This window comes from Pristiophorus japonicus, chromosome 7, assembly GCF_044704955.1.
Source record: "Pristiophorus japonicus isolate sPriJap1 chromosome 7, sPriJap1.hap1, whole genome shotgun sequence".
In the NCBI taxonomy this organism is placed as follows: domain Eukaryota; kingdom Metazoa; phylum Chordata; class Chondrichthyes; family Pristiophoridae; genus Pristiophorus; species Pristiophorus japonicus.
Window position 1 is genome coordinate 93,249,532 of NC_091983.1, and position 15,472 is coordinate 93,265,003.

At 42.6% G+C, this 15,472-nt stretch overlaps 1 protein-coding gene across 1 annotated transcript in view; it reads left to right on the forward strand.

The window, feature by feature from the left end:
* The first annotated feature begins 2,463 nt into the window (after nt 1-2,463).
* The window catches only part of LOC139267200 (exostosin-1), a 146,542-nt gene continuing 133,533 nt past the window's right edge, over nt 2,464-15,472 (forward strand). Inside the window, exons 1-2 of the mRNA XM_070885141.1 lie at nt 2,464-3,443; nt 4,269-5,288. Of these exons, the coding sequence (XP_070741242.1) occupies nt 4,288-5,288 (1,001 nt within the window). The 5' untranslated portion in view covers nt 2,464-3,443; nt 4,269-4,287. The remainder of the gene's footprint in view (nt 3,444-4,268; nt 5,289-15,472) is intronic.

A 15,472-nucleotide genomic window follows, 5' to 3' on the forward strand; every position in this document is an offset into this window, starting at 1 on the left:
TGTCCGTTGTGCCCCATAGTGGACGAAATCTGGGAGGAGCTCCTCAGCCACAGGGAGAAGATGGTTGAGGAGGATTCTAGCGACGATTTTCCCAGTGGCTGACAACAGGGAGATTCCTCTGTAGTCGGACTTGTCCCCTTTTTTAAAGATGGTCACGACCACTGCATCTCTGAGATCTCCCGGCATGCTCTCCTCCGTCCAGATGAGAGAGATGAGGTCATGTATTCACACCAGTAGTGCCTCTCTGCCATACTTCAGTGGCTCAGCAGGGATTTCATCCGCTCCCGAAGCCTTGATGTTCTTAAGCTATTTTATGGCTTTTTCTACTCTGTGCAGTGCTGGGGTTTTACTGAGGTGGTGGCGAGTAGCATGCTGCGGGATGGAGTCGAGAATATTCAAGTCAAAGGCAGAGTCTCGGTTGAGGAGATCTTTGAAGTGTAACTAGTGGGGTGTCACAGGGATCAGTGCTGGGGCCTCAACTATTTACAATCTATATTAATGATTTGGATAAACAGACCGAGTGTAATGTAGCCAAATTTGCTGATGATACAAAAATAGGTGGGAAAGTAAGTTGTGTGGCGGGCACAAGAAATCTGCAAAGAGAGATAGATAGGCTAAGTGAGTGGGCAAAAATTTGGCAGATGGAGTATAATGTGAGAAAATGTGAGGTTATCTACTTTGGTCGGAAAAATAAAAAAGCTAATTATTATTTAAATGGGGAGAGATTACAAAATGCTAAGGTACAGAGGGATCCGGGGGTCCTTGTACATGAAACACAAAAGGTTAGCATGCAGGTACAGCAATTAGGAAGGCAAATGGAATGTTGGCCTTTATTGCAAGGGGGATGGAGTATACAAGTAGAGAAGTCCTGCTACAACTGTACAGGGCATTGATCAGACTACACCTAGGGTACTGCATACTTATTTAAGGAGGGATGTATTTGCATTGGAGGCAATTCAGAGAAGGTTCACGAGGTTGATTCCTGAGATGAAGAAAGGTTGAGCAGGTTGGGCCTATACTCATTGGAGTTGAGAAGAATGAAAGGTGATCTTATTGAAACATATATGATTCTGAGGGGGCTTCACAGAGTAGATGCAGAGAGGATATTTCTCCTCGTGGGGGAATCTAGAGCTAGGGGGCATAGTTTCAGAATAAGGGGGCCCCCTTATTTAAAATGGAAATGAGGAGGAATTTCTTCTCTCAGAGGGTCGTGGATCTTTGGAGTTCTCTACCCCAGAGAGCTGTGGAGGCTGAATTATTGAATATATTTAAGATGGAAATAGACAGATATTTGAATGATAAGGGAGTCAAGGGTCATGAGGAGCAGATAGGGAAGTGGAATTGAGGCCAAGATCAGATCAACCATGATCTTCTTGAATGGTGAAGCAGGCTCGAGGGGCAAAATGACCTACTCCTGCTCCTATTTCTTATATGCCTCCCTTCCAGGCTGAAAAGCCTAGGTTTCTCCAGTCTTTCCTCATAACTCAGACCTCTTTTAATAGGGATTAGCCTCATGCAATATTGAAGGTGCAGTCTGACCAGAGCACAATGAAGTTTGATCACTGCTTCTGCTGACTTATATTCTTTTGTTTTGGTTTTGTAGTTCAACATCCAATTGGTTTTATTGATGCTGTCTGATCTACTGAGTGTTTTCAGTATCTTCTGTTTTTATTTTTGGTTTTATTAATTGCTACTCAGTATTGTTGAACATGTCTAGCATTGAGGCCACAAAACCTCCAAAGACTCTTTCAGCTTCATCGTCAGATACTTCAGTACGATTCCTATAAAATGCTCATCATCTATTTTTGTTTCCTATGTGTAATGCTTAAAACTTGTCGACATTAAATTTCATCTGCCAGATTTCTGTCCACTAACCTGTCTTGTCCAATTCATTCTATAATTTTTGAGATGCTGGTTCCAAATCCACTGTCCCTCCTGATTTGATATCTGAAAACCTGAGCATTTTGCATTGAGTTCCTGAATCTAAGTTATTTATGTAAACAGTACTGGTCCCCGCATAGTGATCCCAGCTGAGGCACCTACTTCAATTATGAATAATTATTTTCGTGTTACAGTTGAACTCGTAATTGCTAAAATTTGGACTTTGAGCGCACGTAACTGTCGTTTACGCAAGAGAACATAGAGCAACGTTAGGCGACTTCACTCTTAAAGCGACAGTGACTCATGAACACCTGCCCCTTTAAGACTGCAAAGGTAGTGGGGGGCGGAGTCGAATGATGTCACTGCTCTCCTCAGTGGTCCAGAAGCGCACGTCAAGCGTGCGCGGCTCGGTGGGAAAAACCCGCCGGCGCTGATTGACGTGTCAATTGTCGAATCAGGAAAGGGGATTTCACAAAGGCGGTGGCCAATTCAGCCAGTGGGAGAGCGCGAGGAGGAGGGGGCGGGAGTAAAGCTGCTGTCAGGCGAGCTGAGCGTGAGGGGGAGACTGGGGTTGGAGACGCGGCTGGCAGGCAGTGTGAGGAGAGAGGGAGACTGGGGTTGGAGACGCGGCTGGCAGGCAGTGTGAGGAGAGAGGGAGAGAGGGAAGTGTGCAGGGCTCCGGGAGGCTCACCATCAGCAGCACAGCTCGGGCACTCTCACCCTGCAACAAAAATAAGGAGCGAGGAAATTCTCTACACATCTCGGAGGCAAAGCTGGAAGGAGTCAGTGTCCGCAGCATTGGGGATTTGTTTCCTCCCCTGTGCTTCAATGAAGAAAAGAGACTGACAGGAAGAAATTGAGAGAGGGAATAATAACGGCGTCTCCTGCACTTCAATCCGAGCCCCGGGTGACCATCTCGTTAAGGGGATTTGCGCTGATGGATGTCTCTGCTCTTTCACACATCTATCACAGTGTGCACGTTTATTTGGTTATGCACTCGCACACGCTGTAAAAGGGATGGCAGGAGTTGTCTGAAACGGACGAGGTTTTGAAAGTTGAAGGAGTTTCTTTGGTTTCAAAAAAAGCAGCGATTATTTTATTTCTTCTCCTCCTGGCAGAACTTTCCCCCAGCTGTTTTGTTAACAAAATGAGGACTTTTATCACTAACTACTGATGGTGGAGAGGGGAAACTATTTTTTCCAAAACAGCGAATAATGTTCCTTTTAAAAACAAATACTTTGTGTTTTTTATTTGCATGAAAAAATTTCATTTCTCACGACAAATCTGCAGCCAGATCAGAGTCATAAAAAATTATGTTTCCTTTGCGGATGGTGACCTTGGCTTCTACGCCGACTAGACGATAGGTTTGAATAATTAAAAATAAACAAAATCAAGGACACTGATCATTCCAGATGACAGCCCAAGGAAAAGGGCACCAGCACCATAAGTAACTCTAAAACACACACAGGATGACTATCATCTCAAAGAGTAAAAGAATGAAAAAAGGAAAAAGTTGTTCCTGATGACAGGTTCCTGCACTGCAACTCCCAGACCAGATCCAGGTACCCGATAATAATCGTACTTATAAATGAAATAATATTTAATAAAATATACTAGTTATGGCAATGGACATCTTTAACAGACGATACATTAAAGAGCAGCAACTGCGTTCCCAACCCCAAACAATAAAGTTTTATTTTAAGACAGATTTTTTTCTGTGCGTTGATTTATTTATTCTTTTGTTTAAAGACGGTATTTGTGCCGATATAACGATTTTTGATGGTAGACATCCCGAGACACACTAACAGAACCGGTTTCAAGCACATGGAGCAGTGTTTATATTGCTAAAGTAAGATCCCATGAAAGTGATTCTCCCCCTGCTGCCCATTGACACTTGCCTCTGCCGCTGTTGTTGCGGGCTGTTTGGGGGTGAGGGTGCCGGCTTTCCCAGCTTGTTTTGCGAGGTGGGATGTGAGTGAGTCGAGGATGCAGCAGCAAAGAAACGGCTGCTTCTCGCCTTGGCAACCACGTCAACATGGCGGCGGGCGGGCTGTGCCTGAGCTTGGGCCACGGGGAACACCAGTCCCAGCCCCCAGCCCCAAGCCCCAGCTCACACCAAACACAACGGCAGGCCTTTACATCCATACAGTAAAAGCAGTCCGGAAAGGGAGAGCCTGCACTCTTACCTTTCTTTAACGCTGTAGAAATGTTTGCCACTGAAACTTAACTGTTTTTAAGTGAGATGTTGTGATTTAGTTGACATTTATTCTTTGTTTTGACTATGATATTATGTGGGATTATAAACATCGAACTTTAGTAGAAACTGTGTTTCTCTTTCTTTCCCCCCCCCCCCCCTTCCAATCCTTAAAAAAAAAATCAATTTCTAGCGGCCCCCCGCTCGTCCACATGCAGGCCAAGAAAAGGTATCTTCTAGTGTCATTCGGCGCTTGTCTTTTGCTGCTTTTCTACCTGGGAGGAGCGCGGTTTCGACAGTTGCCCCCACATTTACCTTCATCTTCATCATTGTCACCCGATCATCTTCACAAGGACCTCCGAGATCAGGGTTCGCCCCCAGTCAGACGCCGCTGGCCCGTGTGGATTAACCTCTTGAGCAGCTATTTTAGCTCGGAGGATGGGCAACATGATGAAGAGGAGGGCACCCACCTTGGCCTCAACCCTGGACTTTCTCCAAGGGAGAGGAGAGAAATCAAGGCGAACGTTTACAAGAATCGAAAATGCAGGATGGAGACTTGCTTTGATTCCTCTCTCTGCCAAAGGAACGGATTCAAAGTGTACATCTATCCGCTTCAAAAGGGGGAGAAGATTTCTGAAAGTTACCAGAAAATTCTTACTACTATCGAGGATTCGAGATACTATACAACAGATCCGAGACAAGCATGTTTGTTTGTGCTCAGCATCGATACTTTGGATAGAGATCAACTTTCATTTCAGTATGTTCATAATGTAAAAGCTAAAATTCAAAGCCTCCCACTGTGGAATAATGGGAGGAATCATCTTATATTCAATCTGTATTCAGGGACCTGGCCTGATTATACGGAAGATTTGGGGTTTGATATCGGGCAGGCTATGTTAGCCAAAGCCAGTATCAGTATGGATAACTTCCGATCAAATTTTGATGTGTCCATCCCCTTGTTTTCCAAAGAGCATGCTCAAAAAGGAGGCGAGAGGGGCTGGCTTATGTACAACAATGTGCCACCTACAAGAAAATACTTGTTGGTTTTTAAAGGTAAAAGATACCTAACTGGCATTGGGTCAGAAACCAGAAATGCCTTGTATCATGTACATAATGGAGAAGATATTATTTTGTTAACTACTTGCAAACATGGGAAGGACTGGGAAAAACATAAAGATGCCAGATGTGATAAAGACAACGAGGAATATGAAAAGTAAGTAACCTGCTTTAATACTTTGATTCTATTATATCATATGGTACTGCAATTCATAAGATTCACGTGGAAATGCTTATGCTGTCATTCCTGTAGGGTGTAGTATATGTTCATGCACTGAATATAATTATCAACAATAATTATTTAATATTTTCTTTTTTTAATGAAGAGCAAACATTGTTGATGTTTCATCATATATTGTGCTATTTGTTGGTTTTGATGGATATATAGAAAATGTGCCGCACATGGCTACAAGTACATTTTGAATCAGTTTCTGAAAATAACCTGGTATTCTCCAGATGTATTATAAATTGCCACTTTAAAAAAAATTCTTACACTTGTACAATAGTAAATATGTTGGGGAGTGTAATGTTTGACTTTAGTACGAAATAAAATATTAAGTCTTAAGTTCATAAATACAGTTGAAATCTTTTAATGAGACACATATCAATGTCCAAACATTCTGGTTGAGTAGTCACCAATAATATAGGTGACAATTCTGATCATTTATGCAGCGTTTATTAGCTGTTGATGTTGTAGAATCTTCTTACCCAGTTTACATTGCAGTGGAATTTCCATGATACTATCAAACAACTAGATAGATTTGCAGTTGTTTGGTGCATGTCACAATTTGTAACTTCCTGTGTGGCCTTATGGTCCAACAATTAGAAAACCACATCATGGATGGGCTGATTGCATTCTTTCGGCCATGTCAGGTTGAGCAAATATTGTCACGAGATGCAGTGCTTACATTGTGGTGCTGATGCCAATAGAAGCACTGAGGAAAATCACTAACCAGTGCTGTCACAAAATACTTAACTATATGCAGATTAAACTCTGGCTATTGCATTTATTTAAATATCCACTACTGGATCAATTGCAGCAATTGGGTAGAAATGTTTCCATTGGATATGTAAGTATGAGGAATTGATTGGTACCTAAGCAAAAGATTCTCCCAACAGCATGATCACTAATAAGAACACAGGAACTGGAGTAGGCCTTTCTGCCTCTGGAGCCTGTTCTGCCATTCTGTTAGATCATCTGTACCTCAACTCCATTTCCATCACCTTTTTTCCATCTCCCTTAACTCCCTTACCTAACAAAAAACTGTCAATCTGAGTCTTCAAAATTAGAATTCTCACAGCATCCACAGCCTTAGCGGGTTGGAGGGAGAAAGTTCCAAATTTCTGCTACTTTTTGCGTGAAAAAGTGCTTTCTGATTTCTGTTCTAACTGGCTTAGTTCTAATTTTAAGCCTATGCCCTTTTTCTGGAATCCCCACCATAGGTAACCGCATCGTTACCTCTGGTGTACCCCAAGGATTTGTCCTTGTCTCTTATTTCTCATCTATATGCTGCCCCTTGGAAATATCATCCAAAAACACGGAGTCAGCTTCCACATGTACGCTGACAACACCCAGCTCCACCTCTCCACCACTTCTCTCGGTCCCTGCTTGGTATCTAAATTGTCAGACTGCTTGTCCGACATCCAGTACTGGATGAGCAGAAATTTTCTCCAATTAAATATTGGGAAGACCGAAGCCATTATCTTTGGCCCCGCCACAAGCTGTGTTCCCTAACCACTGACTCCATCCCTCTCCCTAGCATCAATCTGAGGGTGAACAATACTGTTCGCAACCTAGGTGTCATATTTGACCCTGAAATGAGTTTCCAGCGCATATCCGCAGCATAACTAAAACCGCCTTTTTCCACCTCCATTACATTGCCCGCCTGCGCCCCTGCCTCAGCTCTTCTGCTGCTGAAACCCTCATTCATGCCTTTTTTACCTCTAGACTTGACTACTCCAATTCATTCCTGGCCGGCCTTCCACATTCGACACTATGTAAATTTGAGGTCATCCAAAACTCAGCAGCCTGTGTACTAACTTGCACCAAGTCACGATAACCCATCACCCTTATGCTTTCTGACCTACATTGGCTCCTGGTTAAACAATGCCTTGATTTCAAAATTCTCATCCTTGTTTACACATTACTCCATGGCCTTGCCCCACCCTACCTCTGTAATCTTTTTCAGCCTCACAACCCTACAAGATGTCTACGCTCCTCAAATTCTGGCCTCTTGAACATCATTATAATTGCTCAACCATCGGTGGCCGTGCCTTCAGCTGTTTTGGCCCTAAGCTCTGGAACTCCCTCCCTAAACCTCTACACCTTTCTACCTCTCGTCCCTCCTTTTAAGATGCTCCTTAAAACTTACCTCTTTAAACAAGCTTTTGGTCAGCTGCCTTAATTTCTTCTTTTGTGGCTCGGTGTCAAATGTATCTGTTTTGTCTTGTAACACTGCTGTGAAGCGCCTTGGGACGTTTTACTATGTTGAAGACGCTATATAAATAAAAGTTATTATTTGGGAAATAGTTTTTCTGTATCTACCCTATCAAATCCCTTTATCATTTTAAAGAGCGTAATCATCTAAACTCAGGGAAATGCAAGCCGAGTTTATGCAACATGTCCTTGTAATTTAATTCTTTATATTCTGTTGAATGTGTGCTATACCCTTTCTAAGGCCAATAAATCTTACCTGAGGTTTGGTGCCCAAAACTGAAAGCAGCACTCCAGTTGGGATCAGACTAAGGTTCTACACAACTGAAGCATCACTTCCTCACTTTTGTATTCTAAACCCCTTGAACTTAGGGCTAACATTCCATTAGCCTTTTTGATTGCTTTTTGTACCTGTGCATTAGCTTTTAGTGATTTGTGCATATTAATGCGTAAATTCCTTTGCTCCACCACAGCTCCTAGTCGCTCCCAATTAAGAAAATATTTCAATTTGTCTTTATCGGATAAAAATTGGATTATATCACACTTCCCCACATTGAACATCATCTGCCACAGTTTTTCACACACATTTAATCTGTTTATTCCCTTTGTAACCTGCTTCTTCCATCTATATAACTTACTGGGGCCTAAACATATTGGTGCGTGAAACGCGGCGTGATTCCGGTGGCACACAAAGAAAGCCGCCAGAACAAAGAATGTCTTAAATTTGTCCTCTGGCTTCACCATCATAATTCAGCAAACTGCGGGTGCCAATTAGGCGCCATGACACAGCTGGCCTATCTGGCCTTAACCAGCTTTGGCCTAAATCAAGGGGTAGGTGATTGATGTGCGGTGGGGGGCTGCAGGATCGAGGGCAGGCTAGCAGTGGCCTGCAGTTGTTTTCTGGAGCCAATAAGAGCACTCATACTCCTTCCAACTCCACAAAAAGGACCTTTTTAAGAAGTTTTGAAGCTTTCCCTTGAGTGGTCTTCTCATGGTCACTTTAAGGGCCATTGATTAGGCAGCTCAAGATACAAAAATACTGGCTGTAGCTTGCAAAGCTCAAACTCCAACTAGTTTAAGCAAATTTTGGCGTCCAGGTTGGATATGGGTGCAGAAACCTTATTTCAATATTGAAAAAGACCCTGTGCTCATTGGCAGCCGCTTAAAAAAAGGCCCCGACTAATTTAGCAGAGGCCCGAGCACCCGTACTGATTGGATGCAGGCCTCTGACCTGCAAAGTTAGTTATTGTTGTGCCTATTTCACATCTGGAAAATGGGAACAACAATGTTGAATTTAGCTTCCACGATGCCTATGAAGTTACTATCATCTGTAAGCTTGGATGTACAGCTATCTATTCCTTCATCAAAGTCATTAGTATATACAGTGTATAGCTGTCTTCAGTACAGATCCCTGGGGAGCACCTCTTGTCTCATTCTGCTAATCAGATTACAGTCCCTTTATCCCCAGTCTCTGTCTCCTACCTTCCAACCAATTACCAACCCATGTCACAGTGTTGCCTCTAATTCTGTGCATTTTCATTTTTGATTATAATCTCTTGTGCTGAACCTGATCAAATGCCTTCTGGAATATGGACATCATCCACAGACACCTCTATCCACTATGCCATTGACCTCCTCAAAATTTCAACTCGATTAGTCAGACGTGATTCGTCATGCTGATTCTCTTTGATCAACTCATACTTGTCCAAGTGCTCAGTCACACTGCCCTCATGATCGATTCCAGTAACTTCCTCACAACTGAAGTTAAACTTTTGAGTCTGTAGTTAGCTGGTTTCTCCCTCTCTCTTTCCTTTCGTAAATAATAGAATGATACTTACAATTTTCAAATCCATAGGCACATTTCCTGAATATAGAGAGCATTAGAAAATTATTGACTAACCCATCTGAACTTTCCTTACCTGTTTCTTATAATACTGTGGGGTGGAAACCATCAGCTCCTGGAGGTTTGTCTATTTTAAGTAGCATTATTTTCTACAATACCATTTATTACATATTAAGTTCTTCTCCTTGACTTATATTTAGGTTCCTGTACGGTTGGTCTTTTATGCTCTTTCCACTGTGAAAACAGATAGAAATACTCATTAAAAAAGTTTGCCATTTACTTATTGTCCATTGTAGTCTCATCTGCATGTCTTTAATGGGTCCACAATCCCCTTTACCACTGTTTTTCTCTTGATATAGTTATAAAAGCTTGTATTGGTAAAAAGTGGTATAAATTGTACCCCATAAACTGGATAGTGTATTGTTGTTTGAAGTGAATCCATCATGACCTTTACTATATAAGTATTTGGAAATATTCTAGGTTGAGTCATGTATATATTGATTTTTGTCCAGAGCTTTGGTCTTTTACTCTTTGTTGTTTTTGAAATATTTACCATTATTTCCTGTTTATAAAGTGACTTTGTCTAATTGTACACTGTTTCTTTATAAGGATATGTCTGACGTAATTCCGTAGATGACATTTGATATTTTCATACAAGTTCAATATTTATCAATGACTGTAAGGTCTGTAGTCAATAAGAGTATTTGAGATTATGCAATGCAGTAAACTGTTAACTTTACATGTTTGATGTAGTTCTGTAGATCAACATGCCCCTTTGATTACTGGTATCTTTAAAGTCCTGTGAGCTGTGACGTTGGTGAGAACATTTGTTTGCTGTGCCTATGTGCAAGCAGAAATTGGGTTTTGTGTTTATAGTTTGGTTAAGCACATGTTTACATTAACCTGTTTCACAATCCTGGCCAATTTTGATTTATTGAATGAGGTTATTGATTTTCAATTGTGTTGTTGGCCCTCTGGAAGTGTCCTGGATAGTGAAACTTTCAAAGTGAAAATAACAAATAGTGAGAGAGTCGAAATTATACCTTTGGAAGTTGAATACTTATACTTCTATCCTTTAGTTTTGTTTCAATTTTACCTTATTGATTCCAAAATTAATATTAATTTTAATACTGGGTTTCTGTTAAATTGTGGAGCGATGAAGATGTTATTGCATTAACACAGGGCTAAGAGTATTTTAAACATCGAGGGCTGGATTCACCAACCTCGGTGGGTCTGGGGCAGGTGACATCCTTGGCGAGTCACAACCCCGCTGCTGTGTCGATCCCGGTCTCCGACATGATTTTACAATGATGGGGCTTGTTAAGCCCACCCTGTGAGGTTCCTGGCCAATTAAAAGGAAGCAGGTCTGATGACGTCATCTGAGGACCAGTCAGCAGCGGGTTTCATTAAAGGGACCATGTCATTTTGACAGTTGTGCTGTCAGTGTTCTGCAACATTGGAGTGCTGCAAACACTGACAAGCAGTGCACGGCTGCACCCAGGCTCTCCCATGACTCCCTCTATATGCTTATAGGAACATAGAAAATAGGTGCAGGAGTAAGCCATTCGGCCCTTCTAGCCTGCACCGCCATTCAATGAGTTCATGGCTGAACATGTAACTTCAGTACCCCATTCCTGCTTTCTTGCCATACCCCTTGATCCCCCTAGTAGTAAGGACTTCATCTAACTCCTTTTTGAATATATTTAGTGAATTGGCCTCAACAACTTTCTGTGGTAGAGAATTCCACAGGTTCACCACTCTCTGGGTGAAGAAGTTTCTCCTCATCTCGGTCCTAAATGGCTTACCCCTTATCCTTAGACTGTGTCCCTTGGTTCTGGACTTCCCCAACATTGGGAACATTCTTCCTGCATCTAACCTGTCTAAAACCCATCAGAATTATGGAGGGAGTCACAGCACGCAGGGAGGTTCTCTTCCCTTCCAGTGGGTGGAGACGACCTCCCCAGGACAGCAATGTCACCTGGTTGCACATTGCACAGGAGGGCACAAGCAGGGATGTTGTCAGGAGGATCAGACTACAGTGGCGCAAACCTTTCAATAATCTCAGTAGATCACAAAACGATACTGCAAAGCCACACTCAACCTCATCCTGCTGTGCCACTCATTACATCCCCATCACTGTGCCTTCCCTGCCTTACTTCTGCACATCCTTACTCACACCAACTTACCTTGCACCTCCACCCATCCCTCTCTTTCTACATTATCACTTCCTCATCTCATTAGCCACCCCTCACATTCACCCTCATTCTTGTCCAATCATCATCATAGGCAGTCCCTCGGAATCGAGGAAGACTTGCTTCCACTCTTAGCATGAGTTCTTAGGTGGCTGTATAGTCCAATATGAGAACCACAGTCTCTGTCACAGGTGGGACAGACAGTGGTTGAAGGAAAAGGTGGGTGGGGAGTCTGGTTTGCCGCATGCTCCTTCCGCTGCCTGCGCTTGATTTCTGCATGCTCTCGGCGACGATACTCGAGGAGCTCAGCGCCCTCCCGGATGCATTTCCTCCACTTAGGGCGGTCTTTGGCCAGGGACTCCCAGGTGTCAGTGGGGATGTCGCACTTATCAGGGAGGCTTTGAGGGTGTCCTTGTAACGTTTCCGTTGCCCACCTTTGGCTCGTTTGCCGTGGACGAGTTCCGAGTAGAGCGCTGGCTTTGGGAGTCTCGTGTCTGGCATGCGAACTATGTGGCCTGCCCACCAGAGCTGATTAAGTGTGTCAGTGCTTCAATGCTGGGGATGTTGGCTGGACGAGGATGTGAATGTTGATGCATCTGTCCTCCCAGGGGATTTGTTGGATCTTGCGGAGATATCGTTGGTGGTATTTCTCCAGCAACGTGAGGTGTCAACTGTACATGGTCCACGTCTCTGAGCCATACAGGAGGGCGGGTATTACTACAGCCCTGTAGACCATGAGGTTGGTGACAGTTTTGAGAGCCTGGTCTTCAAACACTCTTTTCCTCAGGCGGCCGAAGGCTGCACTAGTGCACTGGAGACGGTGTTGGATCTCGTCGTCAATGCCTGCTCTTGTTGATGGGAGGCTCCCGAGATAAGGGAGGTGGTCCATGTTGTCCAGGGCCGCTCTGTGGATCTTGATGTCTAGCGGGCAATGCTGTGCGGCGAGGACAGGCTGGTGGAGAACCTTTGTCTTACTGATGTTTATCGTAAGGCCCATGCTTTCGTATGCCTTAGTAAATACGTCGACTATGTCCTGGAATTCAATCATATCAACTAACAAGAGTAGGCACTTGGGTGTTATCAGCAGTGTTCATGATAAGTTTCTGTTAATGTGTTGTCAAACATTGAAATCTTTATTTTCAACATTTTGCCTTCTTGGACAGCACTTCACTTTTAGAAGTGGCTTAGTGAATTGCAGTGAATGGTGAGACATAACGATAACCCTCCAATGAGTGTGAAAGGAATGGCTTGGGCATTGCAAGGATGCTTTATGGTGTTGGTGTGGGGTGGTGCCAACCTGGCGCTTCATGTGGCAGCCAAGATGTACAGCATCAACTGAAATCAATCTGGTCATGGTGAGGCTATCCCTGGCCTCCTGGGCAGCAGTGTGGTCAGGTGCTGATGCCCCGTGTCCTGTGCAGCATCAGGTGAATGCGGAGAAGGTTGGTGCTGATGGTGTGCCTGGTGATGCTGGTGTGCTTGGTGGTGTTGGGACTGATTGTGGTGTGATTCTGAGGACCAAGATGAGATTTTTTCACGGGCACCGATGTTGATGGAATAGATGGCAGCTGAAGTTGAGATGACAGAAGCGATCTGTCAGTGATGAGAGAGGTTGCTCCGAGGAGGTGACACTGTATAGAGAGTTTACTGCAAACACTTCAAACCTCCATAAAGCTGAAAAGTGCATTCCAAATCCTGAAGGATCCAGCTTCTAAGACCGGAAATTGAACAGGTGTGAAATGGTAGCTTTTATACCACTTTTGCAACTGTCAACTATTCAAACCAATTCAGAGTTGTTGAGAACCCAACACACTTACCTGACGTTATCCTCGAATGCTGGGACCCTCGTAAAAAAACTTGGAAAAATCGTTAGGACCTGGTAAAATGCTGTTAAATTGCTTCAGCAGCTTCTTAAGTATCTCAATTGCCTGACCTGCCATTTAGTGCCTGGTGTGCAAACTGCAGACAGAGCTGGCACTTTGGAAATTCACAAGGAGGTGGATTCAGAGTGAACTTCCACCCCGCTGTCAATCACGGCCATTTTGACAGCAGACCCGCCTCCAAACTCACACTAGCAGTGCCGGTAAGATTCTCTAAATCAGACCCTACTGTAATTCTAACTTTAATTCTATGATAATCAGTGATCCTAACCTTCCATTTAAAACAGTGTTTGTAAGTTATGTGGCTAGTTTAGAGAAGTAATTTTTTTTAAACAGCATTGGTAATAAAAATCGCTCCTCTAAGTAAGTGTTTGGGACAAAAGATACGCCATCTCACGTTATGTATTTTAAATTCTTTGGTGCTCAGAAATTCTTAACTTTTATTGTAAAATGGTTGGTTTTAAATTGTTGTATTTAATTTGAATGCTTGGTGTATCTTTCTACTGGTAAATTGAAGCATCATTCATATCAAGCTTCAAGTGTAAGCATATTTGTGTTTAAAATCAAATGTATCCTTATTTGGACTTAAATGATTAAGTTAGGAGTGAAATAATTGTTTTCCTGTGCAGTTTACATTGTCATGAAATGTATTTAAATTACTGTTATGGAAAAAAAACTACTTGACGTTGCCTAACGAGCTACTTTGAGTAAATTTGGTGCACACCTGTGCGCGGTAATTGGTTAAAGAAGAATTAAAAGGATGTTTCTGAAAATGAAATGAAATATGACACTTGTGACTGTTACCTTCTCTGTGGGCAAACCAGAAGTAAGGAGAATGAATAGAGCCTGCTGCCATGCATTTTGAAAATCTCCGCAAGCACATTAAAAATGCTACACTTTTAAAGATTTTCCAGGCTTTTTTTGTGAGATTATCCAAGTGATTCTATCAGACTGCCACTTAAACATTCTTCTCTATAACTCTAGCTGGCAGGCATTATACAGCAGTCTGTTCTAAAACAAGTATATTAACAACTGTAAATCTTTGAGTACAATACCTCCTGTGTATATTTACTTGGGACATGAGTTTCAGGGACACTAAATGTATTTTGGATTTATTTTAGCATCCATTTATAATATACATCATTCCAACGTAGCTTTTTTGTGGGGGGGGCGGGTGTATATTTTCTACATGGGCCCATAATTTGCAGTTACAGGGCATCTAATGGCATCTGCCATCAGCTATACTTACCCTTGCACATTTAGGTTTTTAAATGTTTTGCGTGGCAAATTACTGAAAGTGTGAGCTGATAACGTCGCAGCAAAGGAAACTAGACATCTGTGACCTGAGTAGACAGGGCAAGCAACTTTGTATCTCCTTAACCAATCAGATTGATGGATTGTAAAATTAACTGTACAAGGACTGAGAAGGAAGTGTAAATTAGAGTGGGTAAATTCAGTGTCAGGTCAGGTACAGGAAGAGAAATAAAGAGAGGGAAAGAAAGATTGGCTTGAGAGAGAAAAAAAGAGATAGAAAGTAGCATTTAAAAAATATTTTTTTAAATCTCGAACAACAATTAAAAACTGAAGAAATGAGACTCCACACTTGGAGTTGTTAATTTTCAGTGCCAGTGAGGTTGACTGGCAGTAGTTAACACTTATCAGGTGGTTAAAAGGGTACTTGAGACTAAAATAGACAAGACGTAACTTTCTGTGGCAAGTTTAGTTTATATCTACCGCGCAAATGCAACAACCTCACGCCATTCAATGCATTTCAATGGTGAGCCATTGGTGACACACCAGTACAGTTATGTGGGAGTGCTATAGTGTTGGATGTACAGTATTTTGAATGAAATATTAACCCATTTGTCTGTTCTGGTACTACAGATGGACACGAGAGAGCCCATTGCACTATTCAAAGTCGAGCAAGGAGTTCTCCCAATGTCCCGGTGAGAATTCCTGCTTAAACCAACAACACCACGAACAAATTAACTG